Below are 16270 nucleotides of genomic sequence, written 5' to 3'. Positions count from 1 at the left end.
TCAGCATGTGTATGTGATTGCAAGAGGAGAACTCGTGGGAGTTGCTCTGAGATTGAAGAATGGGTCTTTCCGTCAACATGGAATGGATAGAGTGGGATTTGGATCGGGGATCCGATGGTTCATGGTTTTCTAGCCCATATGGTCGAGTGATTGTTGAGATTTGGAGCAGTGATGCATCTTGGGTAATTCTCGGTTGTTGAGTGTGATTATCAGAGGGTACAGCCGGTGCCCGGCTCGAGACGGTGGTCAGGACACCGTAAGGAAGGAGAAAACGAGTTTCTGGTTCTATGGTTGTGTTTTGAGAAACTTAGTTGGATTAATGCCAGGTGGTGCATGACAGGAGTATTTTTAAGAGTTGTGTTGTCGTAGGCTTCGAGGACGAAGCCTAATTTAAGTGGGGGAGAATTGTAACATCCCAAAATATCAAGAGTAGAGTTGAAGGGCTAAAAGAGTAAATTGGGAAAGAGCGACTCGGCGATTCCATGGGTGGACTCGGCGAGTAGAGTCGCGACTTGGTCGCGTGTTAAGTAGCCGACTCGGCGAGTCAGAAAGATGGACTCGGCGAGTAGGCGCTGAGTGGAGAAAACCCTAATTCTCGGGGTTGAGCCCTATATAAAAAACATAACATCCATTCCCCCAGCCTCTTTACTCATCCTCAAGTCCAGAAACCCTAACCTTCGTATGTGAGTGGATCAAGTTGCATTTGGGAGCTTGGAGAAGCAATTGTTGAGGAATCTTAAAGAGGAAGAGGCTTGGAGCAAGGGGCTTTGCTTGGATTCGAGTTCCATAGCAGTTGGGGCGTTCTTTTGAGGTAATATCTCGTCCTTGGGCTGTTACTCTTATGGATTCATCATTTTGGGGGTTTGTGGGGAGCTTATCTTGGTATGTTTTGGAGTTTGGAAGTTAGATCTGAGGTTGCTACCTCAGATCTGGAGTGGTGATGGTCTTAATGTGCATAAAGTCCCTGTGTTGAGTGTTGGGTGAAGCTATCATGTCCCAAACCTTATCCCTAATGTGAAAAATGCATAGATCTCTTTGGATTCACGTAAAGTTTGCCACTTTACGTGATGGATGGGTTGTAGGAGGCTAGATCTATGTTTTGGATCAATTACATGGCCTGGAATGCTTCTGTATGGATTCAGACCGGTGGTACTCGGCGAGTCACATGGGTGGACTCGACGAGTTGCTTGAAGATGAGCTGGAACTCGACGAGTTGGAAGAACAACTCGGCGAGTTGGATGAAGATGGCCTGGAACTCGGCGAGTTGTATGAACAACTCGGCGAGTAGGTTGAAGATAGCCTTAGACTCGGAGAGTCTATTCTTGGACTCGACAAGTCTTGTCGAAGAGTCCCAATATTTTCTGGTTGAGTCGAGAATCGGCGAGTCAAGGGATGACTCGGTGAGTTGTGGGCGAGTGGACTCATAGTTGTTGGACTCGACGAGTCTCGGGGTGACTCGGCGAGTTAGGTCGCGGATTGAGGGAAGTTCTGAGTATGGGGACTCGGCGAGTCATCGGGTTGACTCGGCGAGTAGAGTCAGTCAGGGGTTGACTTTGACCTTGTCCAAAGGTTGACCAGTTGTCTTTCAGGGGTATTTTGGTAATTAAGGGTATTTATTGAGTTGAGTGTGTTGATGTTCAGTGGAGGAGTTCATGTCGGAGCTTGGAGCAGCGGGATCTTATCCTCTCAGCCGGCAGTTTCGAGGTGAGTTATCCTCACTATATCAACAGGGTCTAAGGCACCAAGGCCGACCCTTATCGGATTGAGATCCGGGTAGTTGTTGTTATGTTGTTGCTGTGATATGTTGCATCCTGAGAGCTAGGATGGTATATGTTAGAGACTTGATTGAAATCGGTATCCTGAGAGATAGGGAGATGCTATGCTAGTGACCTGTTAGGTCGGTATCCTGGTTAGGATGATGATATGTTATGTGATCTGTTTGATATGCTTGTTGACTGTGAATTGCTATATGATTGTATGCATATGTGCACATGGTTGTTTGGACTGGAGTTGGGTTGAGGCGGGTCCTGCTTTGTGCTGCAGGCCAAGATACCCAGGGCGGACCGGTTGTTCTGAAGGCCCAGCGAGCGGTCCGGATAGGCTGTAGGCCCCAAGAGGGCGGACCAGACGTGCCGAGGCTCGGAGAGTGGACCAGGCAGACTGAAGGCCCGGTGTGGGCGGACCAGTCATACTGTAGACTCAGAGAGTGGACCAGGTGGATTGAAGGCCCGGTGCGGGCGGACCAATCACACTGCAGACTCGATGGTTTATGGCTAGACTCAGAGGGTGGACCAGGTGGACTGTAGGCCGGTGCGGCGAACCAGTCACACAGTAGACCCGAAGTGCATGGTTGTTCTGTGATCAGATATGTTGTGGCATGTTATGCGTGTATGGTGTATGTGGTTGGTATTTTGGGGATATCTCACTAAGCTTTCGGGCTTACAGTTGTGGTTTTATGTTTTTCAGGTTCTTCAGGAGACCGTGGCAAGGCGAAGGCGTGATCGTACCGCTCCTCATGATTTTGTAGTAATGTGATTCTGGGAATACGTTAAATGTTTTGTATTGAAAACCTTTTTATAAAGATTTAATGGAATCGAGCCGTTTTTGAAAAATTTAAAATTGGTTGTATTTTTCGGTCGTTACAGGGTGTGTGTTTATGTGTGTGTTTGTGGGTGTATGTGTTTGTTTGTAGGGGTGAGTGTGGGTGAGTGTGTGTGGCGGGGCGGGGGAGGGTAGGGGAGGGGTGTATTTGTGGGTGCGTGTGTGTGTTTGTGGGGGTGTGGGTGGGGGTAGGGCATGTGTGTGTGTTTGTGTGTGTGTGTGTGTGTGTTTGTTTGTGGGGTGGGGACATGTGTGTGTGTGTGTGTGTGTTTGTAGGGGTGGGGGAGGGGTGTATTTGTGGGGTGTGTGTGTTTGTGTGTTTGTGGGGGTGTGGGTGTGGGTGGGGCAGGTGTGTGAGTGTGTGTGTGCGGGTGGGGGTGGGGGTGGGCTTGGGCTTGGGAGTGGGTATGTAGGGTGTTAAGGTGGGGTAGGTAGAGGTGGGTGGGGTGGGAGTGGGTGTGTGTTTATATTAAAAAAAATGGAATTAGAAAAATATGGAAAACAATGATTATCAGTTTTCCAAAAAATTTCAACTTCTTTGTAATTTTAGAAAACGGGAAATTTTTATTTTCCTTGAAAAATTTTGAAAAACAGACGAACTAAACGTGTATTCAAAATTCTCATTTTTCTTGGAATTTTTTTCGGAAAACGGTCCATTTTTCCGCAGCTAAATGTACCCTTAATTTCTCTATATCCTCATACTTTTTGTTCCTACAAATCCTCATATCTAATTAAATAGTGACATATGTAACATTTAATGCACATTTAATGAAATTTTAGTATACCAATCGGCTAGTTGTAATAGTTTCTCTCCTTATCAAAAATTAATATAAACAAGTATTTGAGTAACTCTACACGTTACGGTATAGAACCCTTTTAAAAATAATAAATCAAAATTTATAAAAAGAAATTACCAAAACTTAGCTTTGATGTACTGGGTAACTCATTTACAATTCATAAAATAAGATTTACAAAAGTCAACAACCCGTATATATCATGGAGACAATTAAATTATATAAAGTGTACCAGAAAAATATCAAAATTAAATTTCGATACAAACGACAAACGACAATAAGACTCGAAAGTGTATCCTAAATAAATTAATAAAAGAAGATTACTAAAAAGAAAAATTTTACCGATTAAAAATGTAACTTTAAAATATAACAAGGGACCAGATCGTAATATATAAAATATTAATACTTTATTTTAAAATTACGAAGACCGTTAAATGAAAATTAATTGAAGGAAAAATATATATAAATATGAAATTTTTTTATGACCATAACCTAAATCACTATTTTCAGAAAGACTTGTGTTTTATATTTTATATGCTTGATAATATATAATATAATTTGGTTTTCGTATATTTGAATTTGGAAATAAAAACTCAAAATGAATAGTAAAACTTCTTGACAAACCATATCTCCTAATATATATATATATATATATATATATATATATATATATATATATATATATATATATATATATATATATAATTTATTCTTTTTTTTTTGTCATGGAATATCATTTTATTAAGCCTTCTAATTAATGACATATCACTTGTCAAACTATTAATTTTTCATTTCAAATTTCAAAATTACCATTTTAATTACATTAAACTAATAACATTAGAATAAAAATTAATATAGATTATAAAATGATATAATTTTACGTATTTATTTAAATCAACTATTATAATTTTATATAAGTAGAAAAATATCTTTTAATTAAAAATTTATTTAAAATAATTAATTAATAATTTTAAATTTTTACTATAAAAGTTTAATTAATTTGAAACGGTCTATACACATTCATTACTTTAATGTTAAATATAGCATTTTTTTGTCTAGACAAAACTGCAAGAATGGTCCCTGTGGTATGTCCAAAATTGTCACTTTGGACCAAACAGGTTTTGACTAGCACAAATGGTCCAAAAGTTTCCATTTTGTTGCTACTTTGGTCCATTCTGGCTTAAATTTTTATAAAATGGCGACTTTACCCTTTGTATTTTCTTTATTCATTTTTTTATTACAAAAATAAAAGAAGAAAAGAAAAAAGAAAAGAAAAAAATACCCTTTCTCCCTCTCTCTCTCTCTCTCTCACACACACACACACTCTCTCTCTCTCTCTCGTTTCTTCCTCAAAACACTCAAGATCATCTACCACCACCGTTCGATCACCGTCTGCCACCACCACCGTCCGCCACCACCCACAGATGAACAAACACACACGAAATCGGATGAACATACAAACACATGAAATATGAAGAACACGGAAACAAATCAACACTAACATCCATCGATTTGTCAACAGATTCAACACAAACACACACACAAATTAAACATACACACACACAAAACCAAAAATCGATTCTCTCTCTCACATATCTGAAACGCCATTCTTCTTCTTCTTCTTCTCCCTCTCTCACAAATCTGAGGTGGTGCTTGAAACCATACCTAAAATGGTAGTCTTCGTCATAAATTCGCCACTACTAGGGGTTTTCAGATGCGGTGGTTGTTTAGAAGGGAGGACTGTAGCACCTGGTTCATGGTATGTATTCTTGGTTATTAAATCTCCTTATATTGCATGATTAACCTTGAACTTGGCGAGTTGAAGGACTAACTCGCCGAGTAGGAGTGGGACTAGACGCGGGATCTACTCGGTCTACTCGGCGAGTAGGTCTGAGGGACTCGGCGAGTAGACCCTGTCTGGACTTAAACCCTAACCCGGGTGTTTGCACCCTATTTAAACGATCTAACCCAGCATCCATTTCCCCTAGCACTCCCAGAGATTTGTAGAACGAAACCCTAGCCCCCTTGTGTCCTTGTGGGTGATTTTTTAGCATTTTGAAGGTGGTTTGGAGCTCAGGATAAGAAGGAGAAGGTTGAAGAGTGCAAGAAGGGAAGAAGATCCGGAATCTACTCTGTGAAGGGCTTCTATTCAGGTAGAAAAGTTCCTACCTTGATCTTTAGTTCATTGAGTCCCCTTTTTGTCCCTAAAAAGAGGTTTTAAGCCCTAAGAACCTAAATCTCTATGTGTCTATGGTTAATGTTCTGCAAGGACTTCAGATTTGGACCTTTTGGTCATCCTAGTAGCATAAAGTCTCTGTGGTTGAGGTGATTGAGGTCCCCATTGAGTATAGGACCTCTTAAAGAGCTTGGAATTGCATGTTTGAGCTCATAGGGCCATGTATGCACATAAAGTTTGCAACTTTACGTGGTAAATGAGCCCTAGGACCTTGGATCTGTGGTTTTGAAGTGTTGCATGTCCCAGATCTGGCCTACCCAGGAAATGGGTCGAAGGACTCGGCGAGTTCTATGAAGATGGTCGTCGACTCGGCGAGTTTGAAGAACAACTCGGCGAGTCCTATGAAGATTGCCTGGAGCTCGCCGAGTAGTTCTTCAAACTCGGCGAGTCATATGAACATCCACAAAACATGAGGGGTTTAAGCATCGAAGGCTCAACCCTTCGTACCTGTGCGCGGAATTAACTGTGTAGCGTAGTCTCGAAACCCCAAACCCTCGTATGGGGCGTTCTGGTGTGGATTGGAAGTGAGCAGGGGATCTGCTCGAGGAACTCGGCGAGTTGGGACTCGAGTCGGCCCCATAGTCCCGGGTAGCGAGTCAAGGGTGACTCAGTGAGTGGGGAGAGGGACCTGGTGAGTAGGACGGGATCAGTGAGGGATGGACTCGGCGAGTTGCTCGCGGACTCGGCGAGTCCAGTCAATTGGAAGTTGACTTTGACCTGGACTTGACTTGGTAAGGGGTAAAAAGGGTCATTTTACCCTAAGAACATCTAACGGAGTTTGACTAATCGTTTTGTGGGAATTATAGCCGGGGAACGTCCGGAGCAGCAGCAACAGCAGTAGGCAGTCGATTCCCACACAGACCAACAGCCTTTTCGAGGTGAGTTACCTTTTAGTAGCGGTGGGTCTAAGGCCACAATGCCAGCCCACTAGTAGGAGACGTATGATAGATGATTGTCTCTGTGATATCATCTAGGTTTGCTACTACCTGATATGTTATATGCTAGCATGATATGTTATAGGTGATAGTAGTATAATTCGGTTGTTAGGACCGGAGGGTAGTCAGACACCCCCAGATACGTCTGACAGTATGTGATGTTATGTTTATATGCTAGCATGATCTGTTATATGAGTTAGAGGTAGTAGGGGGGAGGGGGGGAAACAGTCCCTAAGTCGGTCGTTAGGACGAAGGGTAGTTCAGGCACCCCAGATATGTCTGATAATATATTATGTTATGATATGTGATACTAGTAATAGTAGGGGTGAAATAGTCCCCGAGGATCGGTTGTCAGGACCGACGGGTAGTCAGCACCCCATAATGGCTTGACACGAGTAGTCAGCACCCCAGAATGACTTGACACGGGTAGGACGACACCCCAGAATGGCCGCACGGGTAGTCGGCACCCCATAATGGCCGTACCGGGTAGTCAGGCACCCCAGAATAGCCTGGCAGTATGTATGATATGTGTTGTATGGTATGTGGTACGATGGGGGAACTCACTAAGCTTTGTGCTTACGTTTTTCAGTTTTGGTTTCAGGTACCTCCTCAGCTAGGGGAAAGGAGCCGGCACGGTAGCAGCATGTCACACACACACTCCTTGATTCCGCATTTATGAGTTTACCCTAGGATTGATACTCTGATATTTCGATTGGTTGTATGATTTGGTTTTTAGACATGGTCTACGTTGTGATGTGGTTTGATCAAACAATGTTTTTAATTATTAACGTTTTCTAAAGTAATGTTTTAAAAACGAAATTTTTGGACGTAAAAATTTGGGTCGTTACAAGGACGACATAAGCCATGACTTGTTCCCCCTCGTTACAGCTGATATTGTCGCCTCTGCAAACCCTAACTTTGTTTCTCTCATTCTCCAACGACGACGCACCCTAGTAATGGATGGGAATGGTGGTGGCGCTAGGGTTCGTTGTAGTTGGGTTTTGAAACAGATCGGAGATGGAGATGTGGGAATTAGGTCAGCGATAGGTGCATTTTATGCACCTATTTTGCATGTTTATTTCCGTCTTTTTATAGCATTCTACTTCATAATTCTTGCATTTAGTTGATTATTAGGGCAATTGCATATTTCATTAAGAATGCCTGGTACTTTACTATTTTTGATTTGTTTTGCAAGCATTATGGAGCGTGGAGCTTGGATGCTTGGAGCATGGAGCTTTGGAACATGAAGAGAAGATGAACCGGTCATTCGATGGCAGAAAACATGAAGATGGAACCCGAGTCATTGTGCATCATTATCATAGCAAAAGGACTATGTTTGAAATGCGGTTCTTGTCACATTGACACGGGTCGTGTTTGTCCTTTATCATCTCATATTTAAGCAACATGACGCCTGGTGAAGCTAGACTGAAGATGGAGCCAACAGTGAAGACTTTTTGGAATTTTAGCAAAAAGCATGGGCCATGCCAAAAACACATGGTCAAGACAAAATGGCCATGCCAAAACACACATGGGAAAAAGGCATGGTCATGCCAAAAACGCATGGCCTTATGGTAAGTCACGTGAACTTTAATAAAAGAGGAGGAGACGTAATTTTGAAGGGGGAACGGTTTTGGGAGCAGTTTCTGGCGATCTAGGGCAATTTTGGGAGAATTCTTGGAGCTTTTGAGAAGACTTAATCATTGCAAACATTTTGATTTCATTTTAGTAAGCATTAAACATTTCAATTCCATCTTTATTCTTGTTTGATTTGTTCTTAGCCATGTGTGGCTAAGAAACCCTAGTTTCCAGTTCTTGTTCAAAACATGTTGATTGCTTGACTTGAAGCATATGATTTGATGTTCGATTTGTGATTCTATTATAGTGATTATGTTTTTGTTTAAACTAGAATCCTTGAATTTGATTTGTGTTTGATTGGCCACTTTCATGAATTGAATTTTTGTGCAGTTAATTAACTTTTAGGCACCTAATCGTTCTATTGAGTTAATAATTGGTAACAAACAATAAGTTTTCTTATTGTAAAACATATATCACATGTTTTCACACTTCCGAGCATATGAGAAGAAATGAACATTGTTAGGAAGCTTGTACAAAACTTAATGCAGTTTTTCAATGCAATCTAAGAGCGTGTTTAGGTTGAATTAGTAAAGCTAAGTCTAGTCAAAGAGCGTGTTTTGGTTAGATAATTTGGCAAGTGAGAGGTATTAGAGTGTGTTAATATCTTTCAGTACCAACTTAGAATAGCAATCATGAATTACATCAAGTCATAATCAAGTTGAACAACAACATTGAGAACTAGAACTAGAAGCACTTTTAAAATTTGTTTACAAATCTATTTCATTTTGTGCATGCTTCTAAAGTAGATTGTTATTTAGTTATTTACTTTTGCAAACAAACCCCCCTATGTGACCAAAGTATATTGTGCAAAGAGGTATAAACTTTTGTCCATTGTCTCTATGGTTCGACCCTGCTTGCCTCGTACTACTTTTTAGTGCATTAAAGCAATGTATTTGGAGTCTATTGTACCCCTATTATTTGTTGGGTTTGACGCCCCTAACAGACAGATTCAAAGGTTGTGTGGTCGTGGTGGTGGCAAGGAGAAACATGATGGCTGGATAGAAGTCAGATAGAAGTGATTCTGGTTCGCCGGAGATGAAAAGGGCGACGGAGGTTGGTGACGACGGTGGTGATGGTGGATGGTGGTGGCGGTTAGGGTATTTTTTAGTGTGTGTTTTCTTGATAGAGGTTCCACCAGTAAGTGAGTGAGTGAGTGAGTGAGTGTAAGAGAGAGAGTGTGTGTATGTGTGAGAGAGAATTTTTTTCTTTTTTTTTTCATTTATGTAATAAAAAAATTAAAAAAACAAAATACAAAGGGCAAAATCGTCATTTAAAACCAAAATGGACCAAAATTGCAACAAAATAGAAACTTTTGGACCATTGGTGCTAGTCCAAACTTGTTTGGCCCAAAGTGACAATTTTGGACATTTGGTATATAAGAAATTATTACTTGATATATATATATATATATATATATATATATATATATATATATATATATATATATATATATATATATATATATATATATGTGGTTATTTTCTTTTTTACTTGATGTATATATTTGGTTACTAGATTATAACCCGTGTAAACCACGGTCGGTACATTTAAAATTTTTATATAGATAAAAAAAGTAATAAATATAAAAAAGAAAATCAAGATATTGTCGATCGTAAGTATTATGAATTAATTTTTTAAGCAAAATAAACAAAATAATGTTATTAGGATATGATTTTATATTTTCAAAATTTGATTTGTTACCAAAAAAAGAAAATAATAAAAATCATAGAAAAATATTACGTGTGAAAGAAACATTATAAAAAACTAACACATGTCATTTTTAGGTTTCATTTATTAGAAGATATAGAATGTAGATGTAGATGTAGATTTATCGTTAACGTGGTGATAGCATATATTTAAAAAGATATTAATATGATTCATACCTATCAATATAGTCGGTTTTTATGAATCCTTAGGTGACTATTTATCTCCATGACGACATTTTTTAAAACATTTTCATTCCTTATTTATATCAATATCTCTTTTACGATTTACGAACCTCGCCCCTCACTCACGTACCATAAACCTTTTTTCTTTATCCCACTGTATTTTAAATGGTGTTTCCTGACAAGAAAGTAGCCAAAGGAACTCACCAAAAAAATTTCATGGTGGTTGGTATTTTATTGGAATTAATGTGCAATTAACAAAGAATAGTTGTATTGTTTTGTGTATCTTAATCTATACGGTCACACACTAAATATCATATAAATTATAAATAAAAAAGTAATATTTATAAAATATTAAATTTATAATTACCAACTTCAAATAAATATAAATAATTGAATAATAATTGTTAAATTTATAATTACCAACATTTTAGTTTTTAAATGGGTAAAAGAAAAACACTCATGTACAAATCTAACACATATTTTCCTCTCCTAGGCTTAAAGGAATGGGGATTTCACTATATGGGCATTAGGTTTTAAAAGTTGCTTCATGCAAAATTACAAAAAATAAGAAAATGTCATTGGAGAATCAATATGTGTACATATCATTCGTGCTTGATACTTCTATTTTCCTTATGCCAGATATTATGAAGCTCCTTAAGTATCCAATGGATCATACATAGTAATATGATGACCCCAATGTATATGGTAGTTTAAAAAAATAGTTGTCATCTAGAAAAGGCTAATGACATGGCTAAAATGAAAGATTGTTCAAAAATAAATAAATAAATAAATAACTTTAAAATAAGAGATAAATTAAAATGAAATTGTTCAAAAAAAAAGTAACTGACTTTAAAATAAGAGATAAATTAAAATGAAAGATTGTTAAAAAAAAAAAAAAAAAAAAAAAAAAAACTAACTTTAAAATAAGAGATAAATTACCACCGGAGATGCTTTAATGCAACCAATCAACCATTGCATATAGGGAAGAGCATCGGAACCGGGTACCCGCTTTTGAAACCGGAACCGTCTCGGAACTGCCGGTTTTGGAACCGGAACTGCCTTAAGCGGTTCCGGTTCCGGTTCCTAAAGTTATGGAACTGCCTTAAGCGGTTCCAGTTCCGGTTCTCGTTTTTTTGGAACTGCTACCCGCTGGGTACCCGCCGGAACCGGTTAATATATATATATATATATATATATATATATATATATATATATATATATATATATATATATATATATATATGTGTGTGTGTGTGTGTGTGTGTGTGTGTTACTTAGGCCGATTTAGAATATATGTTGGTCCGGTTTTGTCCGTCTTTGGTCCGAATTAACTTGATTTGAATAGAACTAAATTGCGGTTTTATCGACAAAAGTTAACAAAATTAATGTAACCGGGTTACCCGCTCCCGGAACCGGAACCGCCGGTTCCGGGACTGGTTCCAAACATTTAAGAACTGCCTAGAGCGGTTCCGGTTCCGGTTCTAACTTTCTAGGAACCGCCGGTTCTGGTTCCGGTTCCGGTTCTTGCCAAATGAGGCGGTACCCGCCTATGCTCATCCCTAATTGCATAGCATATACATTCCACCTATGAACACTACATAATTGAGATATATAATCAATCAATAAAAACAAAATTATAGGTGAAATGAAGCTAAATAGATAAAATGAAAGGGCGACATCTTAGAGGGGTAGGGTAAAAGAGAATCCTAGTAGGGTCCATGTCCAGAGACTAAAGAGTTGTGGGCATCTTATTTTTTCCCTTTTCCGAAGAAAACTAGGTTCCAGATAATGGTTTTTCACTTTTATATTACCTACCAACAACAGCTAATGTACGATATTCTTTTCTCAAACTAAATATCAGTTTCTTTTGAATTTAAGTGTGGGATATTATCTTTGTCAAGCAAAATAGTGGACTGGAATACGCAAACGTAGCCTAATCAATAAAGATGACAGTTACTCAAGTGTATGCTTTTACCAAAAGGAATAATCAGATACAGTAGCTTATGCCTGACTGGAAGTCATATGTTGTTATTAGTATTTAATTGGAAGAACACTAAAGCTAAGAATTGAAGGAAAACTGACATGGGTGCTCAACAGTTGATGCTATTAGCCATGCTTCTTTTTTCCTTCTGTTCTCCTGCATCGTTTTCTCTAATCAGCAACAACTTGGTTTCAGGTTATCTTTCTCTTTCTCTCTCTCTCTTTACATTAATATGATATAGATTTTAAAAAGTCATGATTTCAGAAAAACAAAGAGTTTTGTGATCACTTGTACTTTTTCTTGTCGACTGTGTGTGGTTCTTTCTGTAGAAAAAATACAAGACAATAGTATATATGTAAACGCTGTGAGAGGTGGTGGTGGTGGAGGTGGCGGGGGGCAGGAGGCAGGAGATGGTGGTCAGGCAAACTCCTCCCCACAAGGAGGCGGCACTGGGGTGGTACCTGTATATGCAGCCGGAGCAGCTGCAGGTCAACGTAGAAACCACAAAGGTGCTGCTTCAACTTGTAACACATGTTGGAAATGGAGATTTGCAATACTCATAGCCACGTCAGCATTTCTCTTACTACATATCACTAGAAGATGAAATCCCCTTTAATTTCTACAACTCTTTTGACTTCAAGTCTCTTTGTATTCATCTCTGTGTATCAACCACTGGTCTACTTTTATTGTAAAAAACAAGAAATACCAACTTTAATTTTTTTTGTTCACAATATATTAAGGATAAAGCATGCATCAACATATGTACATAGTGTAAGAAAATTCATAACTGGATCAATTACTCAAGTCCCAACAACTAAACATAAAGTTTAAGTAAAGTTAACAGAGCACCCTTGTCTTTCCAAAATTGTCAAAAACAGTCCTTAAACATTGATTTATGTCAGGGCATAAGAACATAACTGTCATAACTACCGGGAAGTATAGCCGAAGAAGTCACTTTAGATCTAAAATCAGATTTCCGAAGTTGTGCATGAGATTCCGCTTGTTGTTGAAACATCTTTACAAGCTCTTGTAACTCCATTTTTCTCACCTCAACTTCCTCTTCCATAACAGGGTTTTTTAATCCAAGGTAAAGTAACCCTATAAAAATCAACACGATTCCTAGAACCCCAAGAACACATGAAAACAAAAGAAATGCAAAAGGTGAATTTTCAGATCCGGGAATCCCATCCACATTTATCCCGAAAAGTCCCGTAATAATCGAAAGAACAAGTCCACATCCCCCAAACACTCCCAAATTATGCGTCACCCGTAAGCTTTTGTCCTGGCAAAAGAGAATTTGTTAGTATGACAGAACAGGTGATACTGCGTTTTGAGACTGAGACTGATAACAATGAGACAAAAATTGCAAATTTGCAAATTTGAGTCTCACGCAAAAAGACGAATAAAGTGAGACCCCCGGCTCCATCTTTTTTGGTGAGATAAAAAATTGCAATTTTCGCAGTACAACTGTACTACACCTGATGTAATACAACTTGTACTACATATAATTGTGTGGGACACAAAAAATCCAAAAAGGTGGGACCACTTGTTCCATCTTTTTGGATTGGACATATGATTGAAATTTATGTCAAATACAGGACAACTTGTTATATTTACCTGTAACCAGGCGCGGACAGTGCTCTGCATGACATCTTGTACTGTGAACAGACGTCCACGTACGGCTTCTTGTTCCTCGATCATTTGTCGAGTGCTTTTTGTTATTCCTTCTAATAAACGTTTTGCTGCGCTACCTCTTAAATGTTGAAGGAGTTCAAAAACGATTTCTTCTCTTGCATGTAAAGACCATTTTACCCTTATAACCTTCATGAAAAAGAGATATAAAAGGTAAATTCATATTGGGAATGGACATGAATATGGAATAAAAAATAGAATCTGTTCTTATGTCAAAATATTTCTATATTAACAATACCTGTGCAGATAGCCTTCTGATTTCTTGGTTTAATATTATGCTGAATAGATGCAAATCCTCATGGTTTCTCCTAAAAGTGAGAAGCTAAAAAATGTAAGAATTTGAGCATTATTATATTACATAACACAAGAAGTGAAAGTTTCATTTGAGTGAATTTTGAGAACCTGTCCATGAATTTCAATTCAACTTCATCAGCTGCTCCAAAGATGTATTTTCTAAATAGTCTATTAAACCCAAAAAGAAACCAAGATTACTAAAAAAAAGTAAAAGATCAAGAAGCCTTTTCATTATTTTTTCAAAAATGAAAAAGTTCATATTGTGAATGCTCTAATTTGGCAGATAAAAGAAAAGAAAGGAAATTCCACCTGTCATCCCATCTGGCAAGGCGGCTTGCTAAGAGTGCTATAACTTCATGAATGGTTTGAGGCAAATTACCACCTCCTGCAGTAAGAAGCTCCTGTTTGAATCAGTTAATAAAGATTAAAATAAAATAAATTCAAACAAAACAGTTAATAACAAGACTGTTGTATACAGAAAAACCTGGACTTCTGAAACTCCTAAGACATTGATGTTTGTTCCAGAACCTTTAACATGTAATGCAGTAACTAAAAAGTTCTGAGCTTGCCATGATCTTAAAACAACCGGAATGTCATCTTCTTCAACATATGGATCACCTGCTGATTGTCCTAAAAGCTCAAATAAAAGTCCACCTGCAACCCTAACAGGAACTTCATAAAGAAGGTGTTTCATTCGCTCACTTATAAGCTTGCTTTCATCTCTTAAAGCAATACTGATAGCTGGATGTAACCACTTTGATGAGTTAGTTAACCATGACTTCACTGAATGATGTTCTGCATCAACATGACACCACCATGTGGGACCCACGGGTCGTTCCCTGTAAGGAACAGCAATGTCTGCAACTGTGACTTCATCATCATCGATTGCAAGCTCTGTGTGTTGAGTTTCCCAGCAGCCATTGACTTGTATTGACTCCACAAGTTGAGTGATTCTTGACCAACCAATTGGTATCCAGTAATTTCCAGTTTGTGTATCATCTAAAGTATCAATTCCATCACCATATGATGAACTGGTTCTTATGGTTTTAGATCCATGTTTCTTTCCCCCAATCGTATCTTGTGGTTTATGCTTTTTGTGTCCACGTAGGGCTTCAAAAGCACAAATTAGTCCATCAGTCCATAAGGTACAAGTCTGCAAAGCATCCTTACAGCTACCAGTTTGGTGTTTATGATTGTCGTACTTCTTCATAATGTTCATGGTTTCGCAAACATCACCAGCTATCCAATCATCGGAAGTTTGAAGGATACAGTGCCTGAAATAAAAAAAGCGGAAGCGTTATGCATCTACGGATCAAACAGAAGATACTTCCAGCGTCGAATTTAAACGAGTTCTCTACGATTTCGAGGCAATTTAGGGCAATTTCATTGAAGTTTGTAACGATTAGAAGATCTCCGTGCTAAGTTTTTTACAGAACTTGTAGCAATTTTGAAATATCACTCTCATAGTTAAAACTGGAGCGATTTCATTATACCATAATACGAAAGCCATTTCAAGTCTCAAACATTGCAATTCTTCACGGCGTAAACTCTATAACTGCAAAATTGCTCATAAACTTGGAGAATTCAACAATGGAACACTTTTCTAATTTTTTAGCACAGAGAGAGTACATACTAGACTTTCACATAAATCTACATTAACAAAACTGAAACTTTTTGAGGTATTTGCCGGAATCATACGAATTTATGCCTATTCTAGCATGGAATATGTGGAGTATCAATTTGAAGTTCAAAATTCCCTAAATCAAATTCCTAAAGCAGCTCCAAACTTAATACGTAGTAACAAATACATTAAATGATGATAATAGAAGCAAGATATTACCGATTTCAGAATGGATAGATGCAGATAGAGCTTCTTTGATGCGTAATTGTGAATTTTTTTCCTGAGGTTTGTGAAGGGTGACAACTCTAACAATCGCCACCGTAACTGACGCACGTATCGTCGATAATCGGTGGCAAAAGTACATATTCATTGATTAATTAAACATATTACAAATTAATTGAAAAAACATACTGTATTACATATTCATTAACCGGTATTCTTATAAACATATTACAAATTATTTGTAAAAATCTGGCTTTATCTAAAAAAAATAATAATAATAAACATGAATATCTATCAATTTCGAAATTTTAAATTTATAAAAAAATTGTTTAAAAGGAAAAATTAAACAAACATATATTACACGAGTTTA

At 38.0% G+C, this 16270-nt stretch overlaps 2 protein-coding genes across 2 annotated transcripts; one reads left to right on the top strand and one right to left on the bottom strand.

The window, feature by feature from the left end:
• Positions 1-11972: 11972 nt before the first annotated feature.
• On the top strand, positions 11973-12786 carry LOC111911954 (glycine-rich protein 5). Its single transcript, XM_023907749.3, has 2 exons — positions 11973-12266; positions 12401-12786. The coding sequence occupies exons 1-2, from the start codon at positions 12173-12175 to the stop codon at positions 12673-12675; spliced, it is 369 nt and encodes a 122-aa protein (XP_023763517.1). The 5' UTR covers positions 11973-12172; the 3' UTR covers positions 12676-12786.
• Positions 12787-12838: 52 nt separating this feature from the next.
• LOC111911815 (uncharacterized) lies at positions 12839-16041 on the bottom strand. The gene is made up of 7 exons (XM_023907646.2): positions 15898-16041; positions 14542-15331; positions 14367-14458; positions 14166-14225; positions 14002-14071; positions 13689-13892; positions 12839-13353 (listed from the first exon to the last, which is right to left on the bottom strand). The coding sequence occupies exons 2-7, from the start codon at positions 15274-15276 to the stop codon at positions 12970-12972; spliced, it is 1545 nt and encodes a 514-aa protein (XP_023763414.1). The 5' UTR covers positions 15277-15331; positions 15898-16041; the 3' UTR covers positions 12839-12969.
• Positions 16042-16270: the final 229 nt, after the last annotated feature.

This window comes from Lactuca sativa, chromosome 9, assembly GCF_002870075.4.
Source record: "Lactuca sativa cultivar Salinas chromosome 9, Lsat_Salinas_v11, whole genome shotgun sequence".
Lineage (NCBI taxonomy): Eukaryota > Viridiplantae > Streptophyta > Magnoliopsida > Asterales > Asteraceae > Lactuca > Lactuca sativa.
Note: the sequence above shows the minus strand (reverse complement) of the source record. Positions and strands in the feature narration are given on the sequence as shown.

What these genes read in the sequence shown, in the direction of transcription:
- LOC111911954 (XM_023907749.3), top strand. Translation starts at nt 12,173, where the DNA reads ATGGGTGCTCAACAGTTGATGCTATTAGCCATGCTTCTTTTTTCCTTC. An exon ending in CAGCAACAACTTGGTTTCAG is followed by an intron (nt 12,267 to 12,400) that starts GTTATCTTTCTC and finishes TTCTTTCTGTAG; the next exon opens with AAAAAATACAAGACAATAGT.
- LOC111911815 (XM_023907646.2), bottom strand. Translation starts at nt 15,276, where the DNA reads ATGAACATTATGAAGAAGTACGACAATCATAAACACCAAACTGGTAGC. An exon ending in CTTGCCAGATGGGATGACAG is followed by an intron (nt 14,226 to 14,366) that starts GTGGAATTTCCT and finishes TGGGTTTAATAG; the next exon opens with ACTATTTAGAAAATACATCT. An exon ending in TCAGAAGGCTATCTGCACAG is followed by an intron (nt 13,893 to 14,001) that starts GTATTGTTAATA and finishes TTTTTCATGAAG; the next exon opens with GTTATAAGGGTAAAATGGTC.